Source organism: Orcinus orca, chromosome 2 (assembly GCF_937001465.1).
Source record: "Orcinus orca chromosome 2, mOrcOrc1.1, whole genome shotgun sequence".
NCBI lineage: Eukaryota > Metazoa > Chordata > Mammalia > Artiodactyla > Delphinidae > Orcinus > Orcinus orca.
In genome coordinates, this window is record NC_064560.1 from 165,018,428 (window position 1) to 165,045,663 (window position 27,236).

The 27,236-nt window shown below is 53.8% G+C and overlaps 1 protein-coding gene across 5 annotated transcripts; it reads right to left on the bottom strand.

The window, feature by feature from the left end:
- Positions 1-1,717: 1,717 nt before the first annotated feature.
- RAB15 (RAB15, member RAS oncogene family) lies at positions 1,718-25,979 on the bottom strand. 5 transcript variants are annotated; one of them, XM_033425652.2, is made up of 8 exons: positions 25,145-25,910; positions 8,201-8,261; positions 7,195-7,255; positions 6,630-6,707; positions 5,874-5,963; positions 5,027-5,091; positions 4,586-4,651; positions 4,272-4,427 (listed from the first exon to the last, which is right to left on the bottom strand). In XM_033425652.2, the coding sequence occupies exons 1-8, from the start codon at positions 25,266-25,268 to the stop codon at positions 4,412-4,414; spliced, it is 561 nt and encodes a 186-aa protein (XP_033281543.1). In that variant the 5' UTR covers positions 25,269-25,910; the 3' UTR covers positions 4,272-4,411. The 5 variants fall into 5 exon arrangements, with proteins under 5 accessions (XP_049562373.1, XP_033281725.1, XP_004262181.1 ...); XM_049706416.1 differs by lacking the exons at positions 5,027-5,091; positions 25,145-25,910 and adding an exon at positions 25,922-25,979 and having other exon boundaries at positions 1,718-4,427; XM_033425834.2 differs by lacking the exon at positions 5,027-5,091 and having other exon boundaries at positions 1,718-4,427; positions 25,732-25,897.
- Between the last annotated feature and the right edge of the window lie 1,257 nt (positions 25,980-27,236).

The following is a 27,236-nucleotide window of genomic DNA, read 5'->3' on the forward strand; positions in this document are numbered from 1 at the left end:
AGGTGGCAGGAAATGCAGAGGGAAGTGTGTCCCCTGCTGAGGCTGGGTGGAGTTGCTAGAAAAAGCAAATAAACGCCTCCTAAGCCACTGAGTCAAGAACTTCGCCCTGATAATGGGCTAAACTCTTAACGTGAACTTGCCAGATTCACCTGCATGCCTAGCACTTCCCTAGTACTCTCTGGGCTTCCAGATGCCTCTTACTGGCTGCCCTTCTGGGACCCCTCTCCAGGAAGACCATGGAAGTTGCTGAACTGAGGAGTGGAGGTGCTGTCTTCCTTAGGTACACGACATCCCTTTTCTCCAGGGGCAACCTAGGACACCTTGAGTTGCCCAGGTTCTCACCTTTCACGATTGAATACAATTGATGAAGCTCTCCTAAAATACCTCTTTGTTTCCAGATTTACCTCAAACTGGCCTACTTTCCAGAAGCTTGTAACTCTGGACATGCACTAACATGGCTTTCCACAGGGACAGATGTTCTGGAAACTTCACTGGCTTAGTAGGCAGAAAGCCTAGGTCGATGGTTCTCAATTCTGGCTGCAAGTGAGAACTGCATGTAGTTATTTTTCTAAATAGAGGTGCCAAGCTTTCCCCTCTGGAGATTTCAATTCCGGTTGTTCCTTTTAAGCCTTGACTCTGCCACTCTTCCTTGGGGCCCCTAGGCACCTGTTTCCTTATCTGTCGAACTTGGATAAAGATAATCACCTTCCTTATCTCACACAGCCGTGATTGTCTGATTGTTCCGATAAAGGAGATAAAGCATTATCTCTTTATGCAGCATTATCTCTTTATGCAGATAAAGATAAAGTTCTCTGTAAATTGGAAAATGCAGGTTAAGATCTTAGGCTACTGTTGCCCTGCCTTGTTTTACTCCTTCCTTCTTCATTTTATCTTTACCTCCAAACATTCTCTGCCTCTTCCATCAACTCTGGACCCCAGAGTATAGTATTCATCAGTCCCCAGACCCCAAGATTCTAGACTGCCTTGTTCCCTTGGGGTATCCAAGCACAGGGCTAGGATGAACTTCTGAAAGATTACTTAATCCCACCTCATGCCTTCAGGAAGACCTGTTTCTGTTACATTCCAAGCAGATGAGAACCCTCTTGGGTTGTTTTTTTTTTTTAATTAATTAATTTATTTTTTTATTTTTGGCTGTATTGGGTCTTCGTTTCTGTGCAAGGGCTTTCTCTAGTTGTGGCAAGCGGGGGCCACTCTTCATCGCGGCGCGTGGGCCTCTCACTATCACGGCCTCTCTTTTTGCGGAGCACAGGCTCCAGACGCGCAGGCTCAGTAGTTGTGGCTTACGGGCTTAGTTGCTCCACGGCATGTGGGATCTTCCCAGACCAGAGCTCGAACCCGTGTCCCCTGCATTGGCAGGCAGATTCTCAACCACTGCGCCACCAGGGAAGCCCCCCACCTCTTGGTTTTAAAGACACCCTCAGACATAGATATTCAGCATGTCCCCAGTGACTCTACTCAATCTTATTTCCGCAATGGGAGCCCACTGCTGAGCAATGGGGGCTTTGCTTGGGGCTCCCCTGCAGGTGGCATTAGGAAAGGCACCAAACGGAAGACGTTTGCTGTTTCCATTCATTCTTCTGCTGTTGCTTTAGGATTCTGGAACCTCTTCTACCAGCACTGCCTCTCTCCCTCCCCCTGAACTGCCAGGGTCCCAGTGAGATCTACTCCCGGGGATTCACACAGGCAGTCACACCTGTGACTTGAAATATTCTTTATTTTGTAAACATCTGTGTTTAAAATAGATGAACCCTGCTCACAATTCATATCCTGGACCCGAGACACAGCACACGAAGTTTACCCATCACAGGGAGATGCTGGGGCTCAGGAGCAGGTGGAGAGCCTGGGGCTGTGCCGAACCTCAAGACAACAGGTGCAAAGGTGGAGCCAACAGGCAGGCGCACCTGCTCAACAGTCTAAGGCCAGGTCCCAGGCTGCGTCCGGGACTGGAGAAGTTTAGGGGTGAGAGGCTGACTCTGGTACCTCATGAGCATAGCTGCACCCTAAAATCCCAACCTCTCTCCTGCCCCATACCTCTCCCCAGCTGTGGCCCTTACGGATGGGGCTTCTCAGGCCATAGAATCCTAACCCCAAGTTTTCCCTTCCAGAACCCCTAGGGTACAGTAAAAATATAGTCCCTCTTCCCCAGGGGGGCTAGGAGAGAAAGGCAATGGTACTCGGCCAGATCTTCAGGGAAAGCAGCAACAGTGACCACAGGTTGGAGCCAGTGGCCAGTATAACTTCCCCTCCCCCAAGCCCCTGGCTGAGGGCACACCGCGGGTTGGCACTGCTGACCTCCCCACCCCAGAGTGATGCTGCATGTTTTAACAGCTGAGGAGTTAGTCCTCAAGGAAACATCCTCAGCTGTGGTCATGACTTCGTCCTAAAGAGGCAGCTCTTTACATTTCTCATTAGCTGACGATTTATAACTATTCCTGCCTTCCTTTTCCTTCCACTACAATAACCCATCCCCCATTCCCTCATCCTGAGCTACCCTCTCCTGCCCTCTCCTGATTTGATAAGAGTCAGAGGAAAGGTTTGGCAATTTCAACCCCCACCCATTTTTTCAGAGGAGTAAGGAAGTGGGGCTCTTAACCCTTCACATGTGTGTGTCCTGGATTTTAGTCTTTAATTAGTGAATGTTCGATGCCCAGTTTTGTTTTCACTCCAGCGCCAGCCATGCAACGCAGCTTAAGACTGATCCTCCTCCCTAGGCTTCTCCCATCTTGGGAAGGTGGGGAGGAACCCTACTAGGGCTGGTAACTGACTTGTTCCCTCCTTAAAGGGCCTCCTGCAAACGACTCTTGGACCATATGGGGTTAAAGAAACTTCTTCCTGAAACAAAGGGCCCTGGAGGAGGGAGTCCGCTTCCCTCCACCTGTAGCCACAGTGCAGTTGGCAAACCCTCAGGCCTCTGACTCAGGAGCTGAGGAACAAGATGAGCACTTGGTCTTGAAGGCTGAAGGGAACAGCACCAAGCATTCCTACCCAGGGCTCGCCTGCTTTCTGCCCGTGAGCCCCCTGCCCTTCTCCCACAAACTCTGGGTCTCAGGAAAGCCTTGAGAGCGGAAGGCTGGGCTCGGTGAAAGACCACCAGCGTGGTTCTGTCACCTCTCACCTGCCGGGGTGGTGGAGAAGTGCCCTTCTTACATAAGAAATGGAAGATGGGGCCCAGGAATCTCTGCTGCTGCCGAATTCCCCTCTGCTTTGCAAACTGCTGTCCTGGCTCTTAACTTGATACTTAGGAGCTGGTCCTTCATTTCCAAACACCTCCCCTTCCTGGAGTGTGTGGTTGGCCCCAGGGCTCTCCATGCCCCTGCAGTGCCCTCAGGCCTTGGTCCACATCTTTAAATTCGGGAGCCCGGGGGCAGGGAGAAATAGTGTATGTACTGCAGGGCAGGTAGAGAATTGAGGTTACTTCTTATCCCTGCCACCCCTCATCATTTTTTTTCTTCTCTGAAACTCAGTTCCCCCAAGAGGCAGGAGGACAGGCAGCCAAGTGCAGCGGAAGCTGGGGACGGGGCGGGGTGGGGGTGGGGTGTAGGACAACCCCAGGCGTGGGGACCACCAGTTTGGGCTTTCCTTCCTCTCTTGCCGTTCCTCTTTCCCCAGTCACCGGGGAGGCAGGCCCATGGCACATGAAGGGGCGGCGGGGAGGAGAGGACGGGAAGAATTTCCCACAAAGCGGGGTGGGGCTTCTCCCAGAGCAGAGCAGGGAACGTGCCCCTGGGCCTGAGTCCACTCCCTCAGCCCGGCAAAGAGGGAGGAATTGAAAGGTGCTGTACCAGCAGCCACACGGGACACGTGGGGGGGCGGGGGGAGGGCTTTGATAGGAACACAGCTGAGGGGAAGGGACAGAAAGGTGGGAAGAAGCGAGGAGAAGTGGAGAGGAGACCAGATGCACTGAGAGAAGGAACCTCCAGTGGCCTTGACTCCAGACTGGGCCATCGCCTGGGACCTCAGGGTAGTGAGGCAGTGCTCGTAGCACATCAGGGGCTTGAAGCAGGCCTGTGGCTGGGGAAACAGGCTGGAGGGGGCCATCCCGGGGGGAGGGTGGGGGGAGGGGGGCGAGGCTGCTCGGACAGGACAGAGGAGCTGCTCCCCGGAGCCAGGCAGGGGGAGGAGCAGCGGCCGAGATTCCACAGGGTCACCCGAAGGAGAAGAGAAGCAGGGCAAAGCCCAGGCTCCCTTTGTGCCCGCAGCCCTCCTGCGGGGAGAGAGGACTGTGCAGGGCGCTCCATGCAAGATGCTCAGCACCAGCAGGTTTTTGAAGAGTTCTCCGGGCCCTCAGGTTTGCCCTCATCCTCCTCCATCTCCGCCAGGGCCAACTCATTGCTGGCGGGTGTCCGCAGACCTTCCAGCTCCTTCCTGTGGGCCTGCAGCACCAGCTCCGTCAGGCGCGTGAAGGACTGGGAGGGCAAGGAACACAGTAAGTCCAGGTCTCCCCTCTTCCCGGCACCCCTGTGGCTGCCCGCCCTGGGTGGGGCTCATCTGATCTCAGCCACTCTGCTGCCCCGTCCTCTCGCCTCCCCGCCTCGCTGGACTCAGCTCAAGAGACGGGACTCACCTCTTTAATGTTGAGGTTGGTGCAGGCACTTGTTTCATAGAAGTCCATGCCGTACTCTTTAGCCAGCTGCAAGAGAAGAACATTCCCAAAAGGGCGTCGCTCAGGGAAGGGAGGTGCCCGCAGCACCTGGTGCATCCTTCCTGCCACTGCACTCAGGGCCCGCGCTGTGTCGCGATAGTTTCTCAGAGTAGATAATTTCTCAGATGAGACTAGGACTTCCTAAGACACAGGCTAGCAGAGAATGGGAGAAGATGCTCCACAAATGCACCCCACCTACACACAGGCACACATATACACCCAACACACACACATCACATGTTAGGAGACAGAGACACAAAATTATTGGGACAAACTAATGAAAAACATGGGCTTTGAGGTCAAACAGGCCCAGCTGGAATACCAGTGCTGTCACTTAAGAGCGTATGACCTTAGACAAGTTACCTCTTCCCTCTAAGCCCCAACTTCGCATTCTGTTCAAAGAGGATGAGAGCGTCTATCAACCAAGGCTGTGGAAGAGTTAAATGGGGTCATGCATCTGTAAGCACTTGCTTAGCACAGGGCCACATGTACAGTAATCAACAAATACAAATATTCTAGTAGGAATTGGCCTCTATTTTCAAAATTTTCAATGACCATGTATTATTTTTTATACTAAAAAACAATTTTATTTCAAGTGCTAATGGGACGCTGTTGACTGAAGAGGGAGAGAAAAACTCTTGAGGCCCTCAGAGTAAGTGGGTGACTCTGGCCTCCGTGGTACCCACCTTTCTTTCTGTTCTCTGGGAGGATGGTCTCCCTGTGTGATTGGACATTCCCTCAAAACCATCCTCCTACCCTCTCTGCCACCATGGCTTCTCCGAATGTGGGCCCTTCATGCCTTCATTTCCCTTCCTACCTCTTTTCAACTGTAAGGAGGACAGGGAGTGGGTGTGGAGGGGTGAGATGACTGTAGGACAGAAGCTATGCCTAGATGCTGCTAGGGGAGAAGGGAGCCACTTGAGGTCCCTCCTCTGCACTAACCAGGGTGGGCTCTTAGGCAGAGGTAATCCTGCTTTGGGTGCCTTGGAGTTGGGAGAGGTCTTTGTTTCAGGATGGACCCCAAATCACTGTCCTAAAGGACAGAAAACAAACTCTCAAGGATGGCAATTCAGCCAGTGCCTTAGGCTACTGTGGAGGTAGGGGGGTGTCTGATGATGGTGATAGAACCCTGGGTCCCAGTTCTCAGGCCTGGCCCAGGAAGCCAGCCAAAAACCCAAGGGATGGATTCAGCCAGCTCACTCGCACTTACCTGCTGCCCTTGCTCTCTTCCCACCTGCCGTTTCTGCTCTTCATCAGCCTTATTCCCTATAAGGATCTTCTGGACACCTTCTGGTGCATACTAGGGACAAAGGACAGACAGAACTGCCAGTGAGTCCTGCTTTCCCCCAATCTCCCCACCCACACAGCCTACACTGGCTTCCACACCAGCAGCAAAGTTAAGAGCCCTAGGGACAGAGTGGGCTGACCGGGTGCAGGTGCCAGGCGTCCCCAAGTACCATGGCTGATCCCAGGGGTCCCAGAGGGATGTCACAGGGTAGAAGACACTGATGCTTCCTCGGGCTGGACAACTGGAAAGGACACTGGACTTAAGTCCAGCCCCTTATTCTACAGATGAAGAAGTGGGGACTCAGAGTTCAAATGGCTTGCCCAGGGCTCCACAACTGTGATGGCAGAGCCAGGACTGGAACCCCAGTCTCGCAATTCCACCTGGTCCTGACATTTCAGGAAGGAAGCTGTTCACAGCGTAGGCTCTGTTCTACTCATTTTAGGGGAAGACACAGCCATGGAGGCCTGGCAGGTTATAGAGCATGGAAGGCATGGCTGCTTGGGCTTCTTCCTGTCTTACTCACCCGGAGGTCTTGATCCGGGGCTGCAGAAGGCAAGGGTTCCTGGTAGTGTTTGCTCGCCAACCCTGACAGCTTCAGCCCTTCCCATGTGGCCTTCACTTTGCTTTCCCCTCTGAGGTGCCCTTCCCCACCCCCAAGAGTGAGGCAGCACATCCTACCTCATCCACATCACTGACCCACTTCATGATGTGCTGGTAAGAGCGCTCGCTGCTAATGTCGTAGACTAAAAATATACCCTGAGAGAGAGAAGGAGAGAGAGATGGGGCAGGTACATGCACACAGAGACAGTGCATAGTCATGGGGTCAGAATCGGGTGTGGTACCTTAAATGCTGGGTCCCAATCTCCCTTCTCCCTGCTTAGCATAATGAAGATCCCTCAGCACCCAGAAAAGTCTCCTTCTCTCTCAGACCCCCAAAGCTGTCGCTTCCTAGGCTCATCACAGAGCTCTCTGAGGCAGAAAGGCACCAATACTCTGATGTGGTCTTTGGCCCAGGGAGGAGGGTGGAAGTTGAGGGTGAGGGTGGGGGCCCGCCAGTAGTGAGTGCTCAGAGAGTAGCTGATGAATGAATGATCAGTGAACCGCCCTGAGCCCACCCCCCTCACTCCCCAGCAGGCAATCCGAGGGCCCATTTGGGGATCAGTGGCACAAATATCTCAAACGCCCAGAGCCAGGAGTGTGGGTGGCAGCATCCCACCTCTAAACCCTGAAAATAGCGGCTCACCTGGGCCCGTCGATAGTACTGCTTTGTGATGGTCTGATATCTCTCCTGCCCCGCTGTGTCCCTGCAATAGAAAGCCAGCCCTTCAAAAGAGCAGGGACCATGGAAGCAGGTGGGGAGGGGAGGAACGGGACCTGGGAGACCCTGTGCCTTTGCAGGAGAAACTGGAGAGCTGCAGGGTGAAAAATCAGTGGAGCTTTGGTCCCCAAGGGGATCCAAACGTATCTGACTCTGCAGCAGAGAGGGCTGGTCATAGGTGCTGACAGGGCTTGTGGGTCCTTGTCAACTGTATCTGCACTAGGAGCCACAACCATGACTGGGTCTTGGATAACTTTCTCTAGGATTTGGCCATTGTGGCCAGACTGGTGGGACTACTCCATCTCCAGTCCGTCTGGGACCTCTGCAGGCAATGCCCATACCACTCTGAAATTGGGAGGCCGCTCCAAATGCTGGAAAGGCAATGCTTCCAGGAGCAACAGGCCAGAGAGCTATAGCGGCCCCCTGTGGCTACTTGTGGGAACTGCACTGTGCTGTAGTGAGGAACTCAGACCAGGAACTCCCACCGTAAGGATGGGGCGTAGCCCTCCCTGCTTGGAATCCTACCTCAGTGCTATGCAGGGCAGCACGGCCCAAGGGAAAAGCTTTATTCGAAGACAAACCCGCAGTGCTTAGTTTGCCAATTCCTTCTAATTCTTGCTTTTTGGTGACTTGCGGTCAGTCCCATAAGTTTCTTAAGAAAGAGATGAGAGGGAACTCCCTGGTGGTTCAGTGGTTAGGACTCCGCGCTTTCACTGCCAAGGGCCTGGATTTAATCCCTGGTCGGGGAACTAAGATCTTGGGAGCCGCAGAGATGAGAGATTAAGGCTCATGGGAGCAGGAGATGGGCTTTGAGACTTCTGCTTCTCTCCATCGAAAAGGTGGCCAGTTACTCCAGATGAAGCCTCTGGATTTTACACATGGCAGTGGCAGCTAGGGAGAGCCCCAGGTCCTCTCCTCCTACCCAACTCACCAAATCTGTATCCGTACTTTGATGCCATCTACCTCTATGGTCTTCATCTTAAAGTCAACACCTGGGGAAAGGAAGTGAGCAAGAAAGTTAGGAAGGGGGCTTCCCTGGTGGCGCAGTGGTGAAGAATCCACCTGCCAATGCAGGGGACACGGGTTCGATCCCTGGTCTAGGAAGATCCCACATGCTTGCAGAGCAACTAAGCCCGTGCGCCACAACTACTGAGCCTGTGCTCTAGAGCCCGTGAGCCACAACTACCGAGCCCGCATGCCACAACTACTGAAGCCCACGTGCCTAGAGCCCGTGCTCTGCAACAAGAGAAGCCACCACAATGAGAAGCCCGCGCACCGCAACGAATAGTAGCCCCCACTCGCCACAACTAGAGAAAGCCCGTGCTCAGCAACAAAAAATAAAATAAATAAATTTTGAAAAAAAAAGAAAGGAAGGATACCCGCTGAAGAACTGAAGTAAGGCCCAGGGCACTCATACCTGAGGGTCTCCTTTTGGTTTAACTTGGCAGAAAGATGGCACAAGGTAAAGGCCTTCTTGAACCAAAAACTGACCCTCAGGGAGTGTCCAGGGCTTTGAATGGGGCTTCCCTTCCTCCTTGAGCTGGAGTTGCCAGGAGTAAAGGGCCTGTGGCACACAGAAGTGAATATGGGCGAATCCACTCCGTTGCTGCCTTACTTAGCCCCAAAATGTGTCTCACTCTACTCCTGTGTAAAGTCTTCCTTATTTATACTTCTGCAGAGAACCACTTGTATTTATCCCTCCTGGAACTCTAAGCCCTAGGAATAGCAGTCCACCTCATTTGCCTGGGTTTATTCTCTGCCTTATTAGCAACCAGGAGGGGTTATGGTGCCGTCATGAATGTGGGGAAGGCACAGAGACCCTGGCGAGAGAGGAGGACTGTTTCAGCCCCACAGTGTGTATAGAGCCCTCGGCACCTAACAAAGGCCCACCAAGGGGACGGCCTAGTGCCTCTGTTGCTGACTAGGCCCTTTTACCAGAGGAGGCACTGTTGTTTACTAGAAGGAGCATGGGCTTCAATGTCAGGCCTGTGCTTGGATCCTAACTCTGGCCACTTAACTCATAGCTATGACCTTGGGCACCTCTGAGCCTCCATTTTCTCATCAGTAAAATGGGGACATTACCAATCATTTCAGAGGGTCACTGAGAAAACCAAATGAGATACAGTGCCGGGCACCTGGTGGACATTCAGTGGGTCACAGCTATCACTATACCAAGTGCAGCCCTGGCCTACATGGGAGCTCCTGGGTCACTGCCAGTGACCACATGAAGAGGCAGTGGCACAGCATGTCATTGGGGGAGGGAGGGTAGACGATTGGGTTCTCAGGCTCATCTGCCCAGGGGCTTGAGGAGCTAAGCTGCCACAAGACACAGGAAACGTAAGGGATTTGGCAAACCAGTCCAGCGCAGAAACGTATCTGGGGAATTTGCAGCAGGAGAAGTCAGCACCACCAGCAGCATCTGAATCTGAGTGACAGCAGTGATGAGGCACCTCTCCCCAGCCCTCACTGTGCCAGGCACTGTGCCCAGTGATTCAAGAACTGTGTCTAGGAAGTTAATTAAGCTGCAGTCCTAGTGCTCTCCCTGGAGACAGGTCAGGAATGGGCACCATTAACCGGTGTTCAGGTGAGAAACAGGGTGAAGGCAGAGTTCTGGCCCGTAGTCCCCAGGCTGCACAGCACAGCCCCAAAGGTGCCAGAATCCCCAGTGCCCCTGCCATTCCGCCCCGGCATTAGTTCTTTGCCAACAGGAATACTTCCCCCTTATCCACATTGTCCCCAGCTTTCCACAAACACAGACATTAAATTCAGGCTCTTCCTTCTCACCACTGAGACCAATCATCATTTAATTAAAAGGGAGAAAAAGATTCAGACTGGACAACCTTAACTAAATCAACTTGCTCGGAAGTGAATCATTTTTCACCTGCCCAAGCTGATTCATATCTATCGAGCTGTACTTTTCCAAATGGATAACGTCTGGCAGCCATTCTACCGAGGGTGCCAAGAAAGTAAAAAAAAGAGGAGGGAGAAAGAAGGAGAGGGAACCCTGGCCTTGGTGGGGGGCAGTAGCGTGCTCACCCCCTCCCTAGACAAGCAGTTGTCAAGAATTTGCGTCTCGGGACTTCCCTGGTGGTCCAATGGGTAAGACTCCACGCTCCCAATGCAGGGGGCCTGGGTTCGATCCCTGGTTAGGGAACTAGATCCCGCATGCCACAGCTAAGAGTTCGCATGCCACAACTAAAGATCCCGCATGCCACAACTAAGACCTGGTGCAGCCTAAATAAATAAATAAATATTTTTTTAAAAATTTGCTTCTCCCCAACACCCGGCATAGAAGGGAATCAAGAAACCTTTGTTCTTTCCTGGTACAGTGCCTTCTTCCCAGGAAAACCAGGGATTCTGTTCATTTCATAATAAAGCCAGCTCATCCTCATACCAGCCCAGCAAGCCCAGTCAAAGGGCAGCACCTTGTGCAAAGTGGTCGCAAGGGTGGGGAGCTGGTGAGAGAGGAATCTATATCCTTTATTCCACAAACCTCTATGGGAACTTACTTTGTGCCCTGCACAGTGCTAGATGCAGACAAAGTGGCCAAAAAGACAGATGGTCCTTGCCCTTACAGAGCTTATCAGACAGGAAACAAAGGCCCAGGGAGGGAAGATAACTAGCCCAGGGTTGGCACAGCAAGTAGCAGCGGCCTGTTTGATGGCAGAGCCCTTGCACTGTTCCTTGGGGGAATGAGAGGAGAATAGTGTGTTAACCAGGCAGAGAGGCCTTACCTACGCTTTGCTGTTTCTCTCTGGAGAAGGGCTCAGCGGGGGGAGGAGCCCCCAACACCAGGGAGCTTTCCCTGACAATGAAGGCAGGTCTTAGGAGAGGCAGGGCTGCCAAGAAGACAGGGAGCCGCCCTGGGAGTGAGCGCTGGGCTTGGATTCCTCCTCCCCTCTTCCCTCGCTTCTTAGCTGTGTGGCCAGGGACCAAGGCTGGGGAATTCTGGGGGCTCATGGCACCCCCCACCCACCACCGTCTTGCAACCTAGACCCTCCTGACCACCGATAAAATTTGTTGTAACATCTCTGAGAAATAAAATGCATCAGTATTGGCTCTTCACCGGCACTAAGGAAGAAACAGAAAGTCTATGCCTTCTGAGGGATCTTCCTCTCCCACCCACTCCCCTCCTTTAAATTGAAAGATTAACAGCCCAAAGATCTTCTAGTGAAATCTATTGCTCTACTCTGCTCCCATACACCCTGCACCTTCCACGGTGTCCATCTACCAGTCAGCCCTGGCCTGCCGTGACCTGTGCCCATCTGCGGCCCCTTCCCTGTCCCTGCGTGGCTGTTGGTTTTTTCCACTGCTGAGCACTGCAGGGCAAAGTCAAAAGACTGGCCCTGTTTAGTCGCCTAGAGACTCACGCTTTCTCACCTCCGCCGGCCCTCGCCGCTGCTCAGAAGCTGTTTATTCCAGGTGCTTCACCCACCACATTCCTCACAGCCACTGTCTTCCCTGCTGAAGGGCTCAGTCCCGGTCCACCCTCTCCCTACCACTACCGCTGAAAGCATCCAAGAGAACACCCTGTCCACTGTCTTAAGGGCAAAGTGACAGCTGCCTGACGAAGCCTTGCTGTGAGGCCCACCTCATTTCCTCAGAATGTCCTGTCGTCTCCACCTTCCCTGGGGAAGGGTCCTCTATCCTTTCCAAGTCTCACCTCTCAGCTGTCATCAGCCCCCTCTAGGTGTGCATCCTGTCCTAACAGTTTCGCCCCTCTCTGTTGCACCTTCAGACTCCTTAGAGAGAAGAGAGATTCTTCATCTAACTCCACCCCTGGTGTGTTCTCATTCTGGCTCCCCTAAGACAGCACTTCTCAAACTTTAAAGTGGATGCAACTCATGTGGGGACCATGTTAAAATGCAGATTCTGATTGAGTCGGTGTGAGATGCGGCCTAAGATGCCACACAAGCCTCTGGGTGAGGCTGATATTACTGGTCCATGGATCACACTTTTGACAGCAGGCTTCTAAGGACAGTGGTTCTCAAAGTGCGGTCCCCGGACCTGCAGCATCCGCACCACCATCAGTCAGGGCTTGTTAGAAATGCCAATTATTAGGCCTCGCCTCAGATCTACAGAATCCAAAACTCTGGGCAGGGGGAGGGGTGGAGGTGGCTAGGAATCTGTGTTTTAACAAGTCCTCCAGGTGACTCTAGCACATGCTGAAGTGCGGGAGTTCCATCTGGACTGCGACTTTGCACGGGAAGTGTCAAGGGAGGCAGCATGGGAGTTCTCCGGTTCTCAGGGTGTACTTTGCAGATGCTCAGCTTTAGAATCACCTGGGGTGATTAAAAAAAAAAAAAGAGAGATACTACTTTGACTTTCTAGACCTAATGAATCAGAATTTGAGAGTGAGGCCCTGAAACCTGTATTTTTAACAGGACCATGGGTGACTTTTTAGATAGATGAAAGTTTGAGGGTTCTAATTTAGTGGAAGAGCTATCCATTGGCACTGGAGTCAGAAAGACCTGGGTCTGAATCCTGACTCTGGTACTTGCTGTGTGACTTTGGGGAACTCTCAACTTCTCTGAGCCTCAGTTTGCTTGCATAGAATGAGAATACCAGTGGCCTCCTAAGGGTTGGTGTGGGGTATAAATTAGATAATATATGTGCAGCTCCTCATAGGTAGAAGATAGTTCTCTCACTCCTACCTTCCCTTTGCTAAATAAAGGCTTGCTGGGGAGGAGCCAGGAAAACAAACCCAGAGCACCCTTGATGTGGGAAGGATTGCACAGTCTAGTCCCCTGCTACTCCACTACCCTTGCTCATCCGGAGACCGGCAGCATCCCCGTCACTGGGGAGCCTGTTAGAAAATGCAAATGGGCCCACCCAGACCTACTACATCTAAGGCACACTAACGTTTGAAAATCACTGTCTAGCCCATCTCTAGGTAGAACACACGCAAGGTTCATGATACTGCTAAGCATTATAGCACACCCCCTGGCTAGGGGATCCAGAGCCCTTGGTTCTCATGCCAGCCCTATGAAGGAGGTAGGGGCAGGGATTATTACCGTGAGGCACAGAGAAGCCAAGTAACTTACTCCCTTCCCACATCCTATGGCTGAGCCAGAACTGCAAACAGGTTTCTCAAAACCTACCCAGGACACCTCACTTGATCAGTGGCTTCCCAACCCTCCAAGGCTGCGGACTCTTACTGCCTTTTCTGTCCCGCCCCTGCCTTCCCCACCCCTGTTCTGGTATAACAAGGCGTCTAGTAGTGCGTACACATGGAGCAAGCCCACCATAACCTATCATTAGGGAGCCCCTTGGTCCTTGAGAGCTCATGATTTCACTAAGCCCAGATGCATCACCTTGCACAGCGCCACGTCAGCATCCTTCAAGAGGACCGGCTTCCTTTCCCGGGCACAGGGAACACCCAGGTGTGAAGAAACAAGCAGCTACCTCCACACCGCTCCGGTAGAGGTTCTTGGAGACCTTAGAGCCCTGGGAGCAGAAAGTCAAGAAGACGAGGCCCTCTCCCAACCAACTGCCCAGAGCACGACCAGCAGTTCATCGTTTCTTCCCAGCACCTCAGATACATCAATCGTGGTGTCCGCCACACCCAGTGTCCCTTTTCGGCTGGAAGTGCACAACCCAAAGCCTCCGCTCAGGGAAGCAGGGCTGGCTGTGGCATGTTCTGTGTGGAGAAGCAGCTCCCGCCTAGACCAGGATGGACATCTGACCCAAAGGAGGCCCATCAGTGGGCTTGCTGGTCACCCACAGCGTGACCTGGCCAACAGGAGCAGCTGGGGGAGTGCCAGTGCCGTCTCCGCCAAAGCGGCTCCTTCCAGGTGGTGCAGAGGGACTGGCCAGTTGGTACCGAGAGAAGCAGGAGGCAGACAGATGTGCAGAGTGGGGGCTGGGGGCATGGGTCCCAGCACAGCTACCAGTCCATGCCAGACCCCAGGTGTCAGCCCGTGGGCATCCTCATAGCACAGCCCCTCTTCTTAGCGCGCACCTCAGGTTGCCTGAGAATTCTCAGCCTGTACTTGCCCACTGCTGCCTAGTGGCTCCCCCAGGCTGGTGGCAAGTCGTTTCAGCTACAGGACTGGGAGGAAGACGATGTGCCCTGCTGCTTGCCACCTCCTACTTTTTGTCTTCTTGATGCAGAGCACCTAAGAGGCAGAGGATAACTTTTGTATTTGACAAAATATTGTGTTTGTTTTAAAAATCTCCGCCTCGGACTTCCCTGGTGGCGCAGTGGTTAAGAATCCACCTGCCAGGCTTCCCCAGTGGCGCAGTGGTTGAGAATCTGCCTGCTAATGCAGGGGACACGGGTTCGATCCCTGGACCGGGAAGATCCCACATGCCGCGGAGCAATTAATACCATGAGCCACAACTACTGAGCCCGCACCACTAAAGCCCGTGCTCCGCAACAAGGGAAGCCACCGCAGTGAGAAGCCCGCGCACCGCAATGAAGAATAGCTCCCACTTGCTGCAACTAGAGAAAGCCCACACGCAACAAGAAAGACCCAATGCAGCCATAAATAAATAATTTTAAAAAAATCTCCGCCTCCATACCAGCAGTGCCAGGCATAAAGTAGCAATGCCCTTAGTGGCATCCCCCTGCCCCAGAGAGCAGGAGGAGGGGGTGCCCATGGCTCAAGAGCAGTGGCATGTGTCCTGCTGCCTTAACACCTCACAGACAATGACAAGAAAACTCAGTTAAGTGACAGTGCCAGGCCCTGACACAGCTATGACGGTGCTGCCCTAACTATACCAGTGGCCTCTGGCTCTTCCTGTGTCCTTGGCTGGGTAGCCTCTGCTCCTTCAGCAGCAACCCCCAGGGACTGCCAGGCCACACCCAGAGTCCTGGAGCACAGTAACAGGGCTGCCGTCAGAGAACTGGAGGACAGGGAGGCCCTGCTTTAGGTACTGGGGCTGGGGACAGAGGGACAGGGCAGGGGAGACGGCACTGGCACTCCCTCAGCTCCTAAGATACCTCACTGTGGGGACGAGCTTACTGCCCCAGTCCACAGTGGAGGGCCTGGGAAGACCGTGGAAAGAAGGGAACAGGGCACATCCAGGGGAATGGCACTCCTTCCCATCACTGTCTGCCTCCAAAGAAAACCCTGGAAAGCATGGCAGTGCAGCTCAAGAAACAGTGGCTTGAGGACACGGGGAGGGGGAGGGGGAGGGGTGGGCTGGGACAAGGTGAGAGAGTGGCATGGACATATATACACTACCAAATATAGAATGGATGGTTGGTGGGAAGCAGCTGCATAGCACAGGGAGATCAGCTCCGTGCTTTGTGACCACCTAGAGGGGTGGGATAGGGAGGGTGGGAGGGAGACGCAAGAGGGAGGGGAGGGCTTCCCTGGTGGCGCAGTGGTTGAGAGTCCGCCTGCCCATGCAGGGGACACGGGTTCATGCCCCGGTCCGGGAAGATCCCACATGCTGCAGAGCGGCTGGGCCCGTGAGCCATGGCCGCTGAGCCTGCGCGTCCGGAGCCTGTGCTCCGCAGCGGGAGAGACTACAGCAGTGAGAGGCCCAGGTACTGCAAAAAAAAAAAAAAAAAAAGAGGGAGGGGATATGGGGATATGTGTATACGTATGGCTGATTCACTTTGTTATACAGCAGAAGCTAAAGCACCATTGTAGAGCAATTATACTCCAATAAAGATGTTGAAAAAAAGAAGAAACAGAGTGGCGAGGTCATTAAGAACACAATTGTGAGGTCAGAGTTTGGTTCCAATCCTGCCTTTACCACTAATTGCCTGTGTGATCCTGGGAAAGCTACTTAACTTCTCTTTGCCTTAGTTTCCTCACCTGTAAAACGGGGATGGCAATCCCTGATGTCAGAGAATTTTTGTAAGGATTATGAGATAAGCTATAAAACCCTTAACACAGAGCCTGGCACAAAGAGCTTTATTAAATCTTAGCTGAAAAAGCTATCTCCTGTGGGGGGGATGAGATTAGGGTCATGGCTTGGGGAATAGAAAAAGCTCTAGAAAGTAGGAGGGAGCTCATGTCAGGAAGAGGAAGCAGAGTGGTGCCGAGAGGGGAGACAACCACGCTGAGCTGGAGTGTTTCAACAGAAAGTGAAGCTGCCGCCCACCGTGTGGCGGGAGCCACACGGCCCCCAGAGTCTGCCTGCAACCTAGATTCTGGCAAACCAGGTGTGCCTGTTGGTGAGCCAGCACCTCATGGGTTAATGTCAGGTGCCAGCTTGCCCGCCCGCCCAGTGCCACGTGCTTCAAGTGGAAACAGGACTCTTCCGGGTGCCAAATGTTATCACCGTGATCAACCGCAGCCCAGAGGCCCGGCAGCCAGCGTGACCTGAGCCTTTCCATCAGCAAGGAGACGCCACCACAGGAACAACTTAATACATCTGAAACCCAAGGCAGATACCCAATCCCTGGAGCCATGTTGGCTCCGGTTACCAAGCTCAAGTCCCGGGAAGGACCCCAGCCCCTCCCCCTGCAGGAAACCAGCATGTACGGGACAGGACGTGTGGAGCTCACATGGGATGTGGCAGGAGGTCACCCCGAGCAACCCCAAAACAAACTGTCGGGAAAGGCAGATCCTGCAGGGAGGTGGCTGCCTGACTTTGCCACCCCAAACAAGGCACCAGCGTAATCCCTTGCCCTCAGCAAGAGAGGAAACCATTTCCCCGCCAGCTGAGGGACAAGGGAGGGGAAGAACAGGGAGAGGAAGAAGACAGGAGAGCTAAGAGACAAAGCTCAAGAGAAGATTCCAGGCACAAGTGTGCCTCACACCAGTCAGGTGAGGGGCGGGGGAGAGGGTCTTTGCCCTAAGCCTGCCACTTACTGCATCGCCCTTCCTCCCTTCTGTCTGGGAACTCTTAGCCTCACTGTTTGTGCGGCTGCATGCCGCTGACTTCCTCTTACCCAGCTCCGGAATGACTGTCCCTCGTGCTGGCCTTGTTCAGGGGAAAAGGTGCCCCCAGGCTCTCTGAGCACATGCATGAGGCAGCTTTCACACCATCTTGCTCTGGGAGCAATGGGAAGCAGGGCCTTTGGCAGACAGAATCCTGATCCTCTAACTCCAAGGCCATGATTTAACCTGAGGTCAAAGGCCCTGATTCAGATGTCCACCCACAAGAAAGACTGGCGATCTCAGAATGATATTCCCTCTCCTTTCTTTTTTAAGACACAAACAGATGCAGTGCACGTAGTGATACGGGGAACAACTCTCTAGGCTACTACCTTCGCATCAGATCTTGAAGGGAGAGTCTTTGGAGACCCTGGACCCAGGAACCCAGGGGCTATCATGCAGAAGGGTTTCCCAGTCAAACGTGGACTCCCCTGATGCTGAGAGGAACGCATGCCCCAGTGCCCGAGCCCTAGGATCTCCTACTCCAGAGTCCTGGAGGGTCACTTCAGCAGCCTGGCTGAGCTGATGGGCATCATCTGACACCAGCAGTGACCCTGAGCAACAGGCAATATTGACCTTAGTGTAAGACACTGACCTGTCACCTCTGCATTCACCAAAGAGGACCCGACTCGTGCAGGGATCACGGGAGCCACTTCCTTGCTCCCTGCTATGTCTGAGCCTCTCCTATAGCGTGTATCTGAGCAGAAAAGCTAAAAGCTACAGGAAACTATTCACCCCTTACAAAATGCTCCCCTTCTTCTCCCCTCTTCTCCCAGTTCCAAAGCGTACATGAGTACACAGTGAGCTTCTCATTGTCTGTGAGTCCCAAGAAAGCAATATTACTTGCAACTTCCCTCAGGGAAGAGCAAAAGTCCTCTAGGAAATGTACGCCTGCATTCATCCATTCATTCATAACAAACTATTATTGAATGCCTACCATGTGCCAGGAGCTAAGCTAGGTACTGGAAGACACAGCTGCAAATAATACAGAAAGATCCTTGTCTTCAGAGAGCTTCTATTCTAGTGCGGAAGACAGATAATAAGTAAACTAGTAATTTCAGAGAGTGCTAAGTGTTGAGGCAAAAGCAGAATAATGGAGTAGAGGATGAGGACACCCGGGCACAAGCTGCTTTAGAATGGCTGGTCAGAGAAGATCTTTTAAAGGAGGTGACATCTGAGCTGAGGACTAAATGACAAGAAGGTACCAGCAGGGGGAAGATCTGAAGGATCAGGGCCCCAGGCAGGAACACATTTCAGTCAAACTTGCAGTTCCTCAGAAGAGAAAAAAAAGAGGGGCCACATTATTCTTTGCTCTGTGATAAAAGAGGGAAAGCTTAGCAAGGCCCTGCCCTTCTCTGGGCTCTCCTGGGGACCCACCGTCATCACGCACGTGTGCGTACACATTCATGTACATAGAAACACACATTCATGGACATAGAAACTTGTCTGGAGGCTCTAACTGAAGAATGTACCAAGAAACTTCTCAGACACTTGCAAGGCCAACTTGGAGACTCCTCGCCCCCCACTTTATGATGAGATCTCTACACAGACTGGCTCACGTATGGAAAGCACACCATCCCTGTGCAGAGTAGGTGTTCGGGAAACATCGGTCCCCTTGCCCTTCCCACGGCTGCATGCACAGACCTCCACAGGGCCTCCGGGCTGTGTGCCACGCACTCCAGCTAACCCCGTCCTGCTCCCCTCCAGCAGACCCTTGACCTGGGCCTTGCTCCCTCAGCCGGCTGCTGAGTGGTCCGTGGGTACCGCTGAGGCAGCCAAGACCCGCCAGGCTTCTGACCACTCACTCCTCCGCCCTCCGCAGAGCCTCTTCTGGGCTGGGCCACGTTGACAGGCGGCAGAAGGTTCCAGGAGGAAGAGACTGGAGCCTGGAGCCTCAGGAGCAAACATCTTGGAGGGAACAGGCCCTCTCGATGCGCCTGCCCTCGCTCGGAGCCCAAAGGGCAAAGTCCCAGCAAGGCTCTAGCTGAACTTAAGCTGGTGCGACCACGGCCAGGCAGAAGAGTAGCAGCCCCGAGTCCTGAGGTGTTTTCCACACACCCCGCCCCCAGCCCCGTCCCCTGGGGCACCCTGCTTAGTCTTCAAGGCCTCACTCAAATGTCACTTCCTCCTGTCACTTCCTCCGTGAAGCCGTCACCAACCGATGCAGGAGGAACTTATCACTCCTGTGTGATTCCAAAGCATTCTGACATGGTTTCTGCATAAACTCTGCTTGTCTGTCCGGATGCCTGACTCCTCAACAGCTCTGTGAGCTCACAACAGCATCTCACTCATTTCGCAGTCTCATTGCCTGGCAGAAGGCAGATCCCCAGTGTATATTATTCAACCAAACTGAATCAATGAAAGAAAAAAAATGAATGAGTAGGTGTGTGAGGGAATAAATGAGTGAATGAATGAAGTCAGTACATTCCAGTAGAAAAGATCCGTGGAGAGAAAATTTTAATCAGAGAAGAGGGATCAGAGAATGACCCATATTTTGAAGCCAACTGTCGGCTCTCTCTTTGGATCATGGGGCCCCAGTCACAGAGTTCCCCGTAAATATGCTATCAAAATAGTACCATGAAGGCAACACTCAGATCTCATCCTCAAAGGTGCCCCAGCCAGACTCCTCCATCACGGCCCCGGACTGTCCCCCAGAGGGTCATGTCAAGGAAGCAGCCAACAGCAGTGGCACAATGGTCCCTCCAGCCCAGAGCCCTCAGATGGGGTGAGGGAGGCACACGTCCTCTCCCCTTTGGCTCCCAGGAGAGAGGTTCTGCTTGGCACCGGGGATGGGCCTTCTGGGGTGAGCGAGGGCTACCCAATGCAGTGTGGGAAAGTGGAGGAGAGGAGATGGTTCAAGTTAGGGTCACCTGAATGCAAGACGTGAGCATCACTTCCCTGGGGCCTCGGTGTTCCTAGTTATAAAATAGGGCCAATGATTAGTTCTTTCCTCCTCAGTGGGAGGGATTAAGTGTCCAGGAAGCTCTGTGGTACCCTTGACAAAGCACATGGCCCAGGGCGGAACAGCCAAGGAGAGGTCAGAGGCCGGTGCAGAAAATTGGCACTTTTACAGGGAAACAGGCGCAAACATTAGATTACAGAAAAAGGCACTCTGAGAAGAGGGGGCAATCAGGGTGGAAGAGTGATAGCCAAATATCGACTTTCATGTTATAAAGCTCATCACCAAGCTGTCTGGGAAGCAGGGAGGAGGAGAAGAGGAGGGAGAAGCAGGAACCAGGGTGCTCGAAGCTGTGGGTGAATCTGCAGAGTTGTGCAGGTGGCACAGGTGCACAGAGCAGCTGAAATGAGGGCTTCTGAGCCATTCTCGGGGATCACGTCCTTGGGGCGGGGGTGTGCGCAGCAGGGCCGGAGGCAGGGTGACACCTGGCTGAGGTCGGAGCCTCGAGGCAGAGCCGTCCTCTCGGGTCACAGCTCTCCCCACTCCTCCGCCTCTGCACATCCTCGCCAACTCACTCTTCCTTCTCAGCCCCGGCACTGTCAGGGCAAGGGGGGAAATAGCACCAAAGCGGAAATGAAACCCAGAGTCTCCTCATGTGCTCCCCAGGAAGGGCAGCTGGCACCCTGGTTCCCATGTTGTTCACTGCTGTCCCCGCAGCTCCTTGCCTGGCTCAGAACGGCAGGTGCTCTGCAGAGAGTGCCCGAATGACCAAATGCACGACTGATGGACAGGTTGACCTCAAAGCACATACTGACAGTTTGTTCATCTCCAACTTTCTTATGAGCTAGGGATAATCATAATACAATGAGAGCAGCTGCCTTTTTTTTTTTTTTTTTGAGAGCTCTGCCAAGTGCTTTGTATCTATTAGCCTCTGTAATCTTCACAAAGACCATTAAGGAAGGTTCTGTTACTATCTTCCATTTACAGATGTGGAAATTAAGGGCAGAGACGTTAAGTGTCTGTAAGGCCACGGCAAGTCTTAGGCATGTGGTCTGCGCTCCTTCTATTCTGCTCAGCTTCTCACCTCCCCTTCCTTTCTGCAGGCCTCCCAACACGGTGGGGAACACAGACCCACCTGACCCTCCCGCGGTGTACACGGCATGTATACATAGTGCCTTGCGGTCTGGGGGCCTGCACACCTCAGGACCACGGTGCCCAAGCATTGGCCCCCATGTTTGTTAGGCCACTGGATTGCAGGCTATTGATCTCTCCCCCCCTGGTCCTTCCCCAGCCCACTCCCCCATCTTCAGTTACTCACAAGCCCTTTCCCCAGGCAAGGAGAGCCAGTTCAAAGAGAACTTCCTGAGAATGATGCTACTGCAGCAGCAAACCCAGCCTGAGGAACCAAGCCTGAAGCCACAGCCGTTCAAACAGTGAAGCCGGAAAATTATAGGCCGAAGCCTCCTAGAAGCCCAGAAGGTGGCCTTCAAGACAAAAAGGTCCCCAGGACAGAGACAGAGATGACAGGGTCTCAGGGAAGACCAAGGATTGGGGGGAGAAAACCAACTCAAGGACAGTCCCTACAGCTTGCATGAGTGGCTGACACGTGGCCACCACACAGAAAGGAAATCAAAGGTCCCCTGCGTGTCGATGTCCACTAGGATGGGACATCATCTCCCCGCTGGGCAGGCAGCGCCAGCCGCACGAGGCCCTCTCAGGTTTGAACTACTCACTGCTTCCGGAGGGAAACAAGAACAGGGGGTTGCGTGGAGTTTGGTGTTGGTGCCCCAGGAGGGGGAGGGGTGGAAGAGAGAGAAGGGACGAGCTGAGAGGGTCCTACGTGCCCACATACTACCACTGGTCTCCCCTGACTGGTCTCCCTGCCCCAAGGCCTAAGCCCCTCTCCCAGCCAACATCCTAAGTGCCACCTTCATCCTGTCATCCCCCTGCTCGAGAAACCCTTGACGCCATCACGAAGGCTGGAGTTCCGGCTCCTCAGCCAGGCCCTCAATGCCCTCTGCCCTCGTTTGTTCATTAGTTTAACATTTATGGAGAGCGTGCCTGGCCCTGTTCTGGGACTACGAAAACAAAGAGGAATGAGGTTTGGTCTGACCCTCAAGGCACGTGAAGTATAGTTTGGGAGACAGAGAGATAAACAGAGGAATGTTCTCCTCCCCTAAAACTCCCTTCTGTTCCAGCCAGACTGCCCAGAGTTCCATGAACACCCACTGAATTCCCACCTCTGTCGTCTCTGCTCCCGTCACTCCATCTGCTCCTTCCCCTACAGGAACTGAGATGCAGCCCACACTGCAAGCCCTCTCTCCAGCCTTCCCTCCTCCCTGAGCCTCCCTGCCGCTTCCGTCCACACGGCCCCTCTCCTTCTGTGACCTCCTCCATCTAGTGCTTTGTGTAGCATTAGCACTCATGCACGGGCCCCTCACCATGCACGGGCTGCCTAAGACAAGTCTTGTGTGGTTACTTAGCTGCTGATACCGAATGTGATACCTTCATTGCTACTAGGAACAATGAGGATATCATCCATCCCCTACATTTGAAGAGTGCTTCACAAAGTGCTTGCAAAGAGATTCTCTAATTGTGGCCAAGGCTCTTTTTCGCCTGTGTTGCTTCCCCAACTAGATCACAGGCTTCTGTGGGCAGGAAAAGGTGGACCGCAATCTGTCTCTAACATGCCTGGCGCGGTACTTTGTAGCGAATGTTTAATTAATTGGCTTAACAGGTGAAGAAACAGCAGAAAACATCACAGTGCTGACTGCCCGCCTCTGCACGGGCCCCTTCAGGGTCAGCACAGCTGCATGCGAAATAAATGCCGGTGGCACGGACCCAGCTCAGGGCCACCTGCCCACCTGCTGACCAGAAAGAAGAGGGGCGGTCAGTGCCTCCACCTACCTGGGAGGTCTCCTCACTGCCCCCTGCAGGCCCATTTCTGGAATGTCACATGCTCTTACAGTAAGTGGCCTAAACAGTGAATCACAAATTGACATGATCCAAGAATCTGAACTCTGTCTTGGTAGTCACTGGTGAATTGCCCCGTTTTCCCTATTCCACAGAAGCAGCTCTGGGAAACGTGCAGAGATCAACGTCCATGATCAGGTCGCAGCGCCAAGCCCAGATACAGGACACACATTTTTTGTTTTTGTTTTTTTTTTTGGAATGGATAAATTAATGAATAGGACTTGGTAGTACCCATTTTCTTGGCTCCTTGATTTGTCTCCTGGCTGCCCCTTCCATCTCCCTGGGGAACTTTTTGTATCCCTGAAGGGAAAGCTTTTCTTGACCGTCCAACTCTTCTCCTAAGTCTTAGTTACAGCCAAAAAACACGCCTAAGACAAGGCAGAGTCACAAGTGCTGTGGAAAGCTTTAAACCGGAAAGCATTTAAGAAACCCAGTGGGGCAGATTTTAAAAGGCTGTTGTGAAGAAAGGCAGGTTTCTTTCTCTTCCATGGAATCTAAATTCCTAAAAAGTCCTCTCTATCCTGGGTAAAGGTGGACCCAGCCATCAGTGCAGAGAAAGTGCTAACCTGCTGCCCTTTGTCCTCAAGCCTGCAACCTGTCCTCATATCCCGTCTGGTTCCTCAGCCATTCCCAGGCACTCCCCCAACATCTCCTCTTCCCTGAGCCTTCCCCAGAGGCCCGCAGCCCTCCCTTGGTCTCCAGACCTGTCCCATCCCTGAGATGTGTCTCATTCAAACAGCGGCCCAGTCCAGGCTCCAGGGCCTCCTAGGAGCTAGCTTTACAGCTCCCCTGAGGAAGATGAATGCATCTATCTGTCCCCTGACCCCGAGCCCCTTGAAGACAGTGAAGCAAAGAGAGAATGAGACCCCAGGAGCTCAGTGATGATGACAACGGTAATAGCAGCAGTCTTTTACAAACATTATCTCATTTAATCCTTCCAACAGCTGGGCAGGTAGGAACTGTTATCATTCCCATTCTACAGATGAGAAACTAAAGCTCAGAAGCTGAAGTGATATTCAAGGTCACGCTGCCCCAAAGTGAGATTTCCAGGTCTGTCTGACAACAAAGCCTGCCTCTGGACCATGAGGCTCTCATCCTCCTGGCTCTACCTGCTCCCTCTTTTCTCTTGGCAAGGAGCCTGTGTGGGGAGGGAGGGCGGAAGTCTCAAGTGGAAGCCTAGTCTGGGGCCCTTCCTGACAGGAGAGGGGACCTGGGCAGTGCTGAAGCCACTCCAGGGCATCACTCAGGGAACCTGTTAGATGTGAGTGTAATGTCCTCCACTCAGACCTCTCAGAGGAGGAGGCCACTCAGGGTTCAAGAGGGGACTCTCAGAGGGGAGGCCACCCACTCCTATGGACCAGTGAGCCCATAACCGTCCTGTCCGGGATACCACAAGGCCTCGTCCCTCTAAGCACAGGCTCCAGCGTTGCCAGAGCAAAGAGATCTACTCTAAGGTGAGTCCTGCCTGCTTTCTGACCCCCTTGCCTGGCAAGTAATCCTCCTGGTCCTTAGCCGCCTTCAAGACAAATGCTTCAGCTGGCTGCTTTTCGGAAGCTGGCTAGTAAATGCCCCCTTCACCGGCACATGGCTCTCACCTTGTCCATGCCCTCCTCGCAGGTGTCCCACCTTGTGGCTTCCCTCCACAACTGTGCCCTGTCAAGTCAATCCCTTCCTCCTCTCTTCCCCCTCCTGGCTCCACACTGGGTCGCCCCTGGACTGAGGGTACCCAGTGACTCAGAACTCGGCTCCCCCCACAGTGAACCCCTGTCCCCGAGCACAAGCTTTTTTTCCCCCTCCCCCTCTGCACCTGAGGGTGGGGGGATGTCATATCGGTGGCTTTGATTCTCACTGCCCCAGCTTGGGGTACCCAGGCCTACGCCACCCTGTTATCTCGGCTTCTACGGGGAGGCTCCCCAGCGTGAGGCCCGAGCGCCTTCCATAGTCACGGACAGCAGCAGGGAGCCTGTCACCTCCAGGAACCCAGGCTTAAATCCCCAGCCGGTGGCCCCTCACCCCGGGACTCATCCCCTCGTTCTCGCCTCCCACGACACCGCCGCTAGCCGGAGGGGCGGACCCTTGTTCCCGGGCTGGGGAAGGGGCAGGGGCCGCCCCGACAAGGGGCGGCGGCGGGGAGGGTGGGGCGCCCCCGGCCACCGCCCCTTACCGATGGTGGAGATGTGCGAGGAGTGGAACTCGTTGTCGGTGAAGCGACACAGCAGGCAGGTCTTGCCTACCCCGGAGTCCCCGATCAGCAGCAACCGGAACAGCACATCGTACTGCTTCGCCATGGCTGGGCCGGCGGGCCGGCGGGCCGGCGGGCGAGCGGGCGGGCGGGCGGCGGGCTCAGCCCCGCTCGCCCCGGGCCATCGCGGCGCGCGCCCGCCCGAGAACTGCGCCGGCGGCGAGAAGGAAGCGGGGCCGGCCCGCGCCGCCTCGCCGCCGTTCGCTCACTCGGTGCCGGGAAGCGTGTGCGGCGGGAGCGCGGTGGGAGGAGAGAGCCGGCCCTCGCCCGCCCCTTCCCCTGCGCCGCCGCCGCCACCGCCCGGACAGGGGGCGGGGAACGCGCGCTGGGGAGGAGACCCCTAGGCCGGGGGTGGGGGGGGCGAGGGCGGTGCGCGCTCCCCGCCCAGAGGGTGCGCAGCCCGGGGAGGGACCCGCCCCGGGACCCGCCCCCCTCCCGCCCCCCTCCCGCCCTCTTTACGCCGGGACCCGGGACAGATTGGTGGCGGGGTGGGGAACGTTTTTGTTTACCTGCAGACCTGCATGGGGGAGTTGGAATAAGCTCCCACCCAGCTCACCTCTACCAAACTCGGCTTTCGGGTCTCGTCCCTTCTCTCCAAATAGCATGCCGAACCTGGCCCTGCCAGCTCCAACCCAGCGGAGCGCCCCGCCCCTGCGGAAGCCTACTGGGCGGGGGGAGGGGGCAGTGGTTGGTCCTCACCTAGGCTCACCCTTGGGTCGGAAGGCCTTGATCTGGATCGCGATTCAAGCACCGGTCTACTCTGGAAGTCGCGGTCTCCAGGAACCCTGGGGAGTTATTGCTAGAATTCTCCCTGTCTGCCATCTGGCTTCTCCATAACCTTGTGTGACTGTGACCTCCCTCCAACCGCGCTCCCCCCCCCATCCTATTTAAACAGGAAAAATGTCTGCTGACCTCCTTCACCAGGCTGAAAATATAGCTGATCATAAAAACATTTCCAGATGCACAATCCTTTGGAAGTGTTGTGCAAGCAAGTCTCTGTTTTGGATCTAAGCTGCTTAGGGTCGGTGCTCAGGATGCCAATACATTATTTCAGCCCACTGAGTATTTCTGCTGGTGCACACCAATGGCACCAAACAATGAATGGGCCTCTTTCAAGACCTAATTTACTATAGCTGAATGTGTTAGCACAAGAGAGAGGCAAATAAATGCTCTCTGGAGTCTAGAAAATTGCCTATTCCTGAGAATAAGTTTTAAGGGAGAACAAGTCTAGCCCATTAAATCTTTAAAAAGTGATGAAAAAGTGTGTGTGTTTGTTTTCAGGCGGAGTATTGGATGGAGAATGCATTTTTCAGTAGTAGGTCAAGGAAAGTAGTAAGTCCATTTACTTTGCTTGAAGAGCTATATTTCAGGCAAAGTGTATAAATTTATAATAAAGAGGGAAAAATCCTGAACCTGATAGTTACTTTGATGGCATTAAAAGCCAAGGAAACCAATCCTGTGGATTCCACTAAGATTTCCAGGTGTGTTTCTCTTCACAGCTTTACACTGGGATTCAGGTGCATGCCGCAGGCTCTGGAGTCGGGCCCACTTGGGTTCCAGTCCCAGCTCCTCCACTCACCAGCTGTGCAGTCTTGAGCATGTTACTGAACCCCAGTGCTCATTAAGTGCTGAGGGACGGAAATCACCCCGCAGTGATTTCCCCATGCATATGTGGGTGGTAAGTATTTCCCACAGATGGTCAGGGGTGTTTTCAAGGGACTCCCGCCATCCTGCTGTGATTTTCTTCCACAGCACCGTACACGGCTGGCCAGGGTGCAGGTTCAGCTCAGCCTGCCCCCCTTTGGGCACTGCAGCTGCTTTACCATCGCTCAGCACTGTGATGGTCAGTACTCTCCACAGGCCTCCTTACTGGGACCATTAGTGGCTCTCTGCTTGCTTCTGTCAGGGGAACAGGAAGGAAGATGCAACCTGAGGTAAGTTCCTAGTCCAAGAAGGAACTTCGCTTTAAAGGAAATGGCTTTCCCTAGGTAAGACAGGAAAGGGAGTGCGGTTT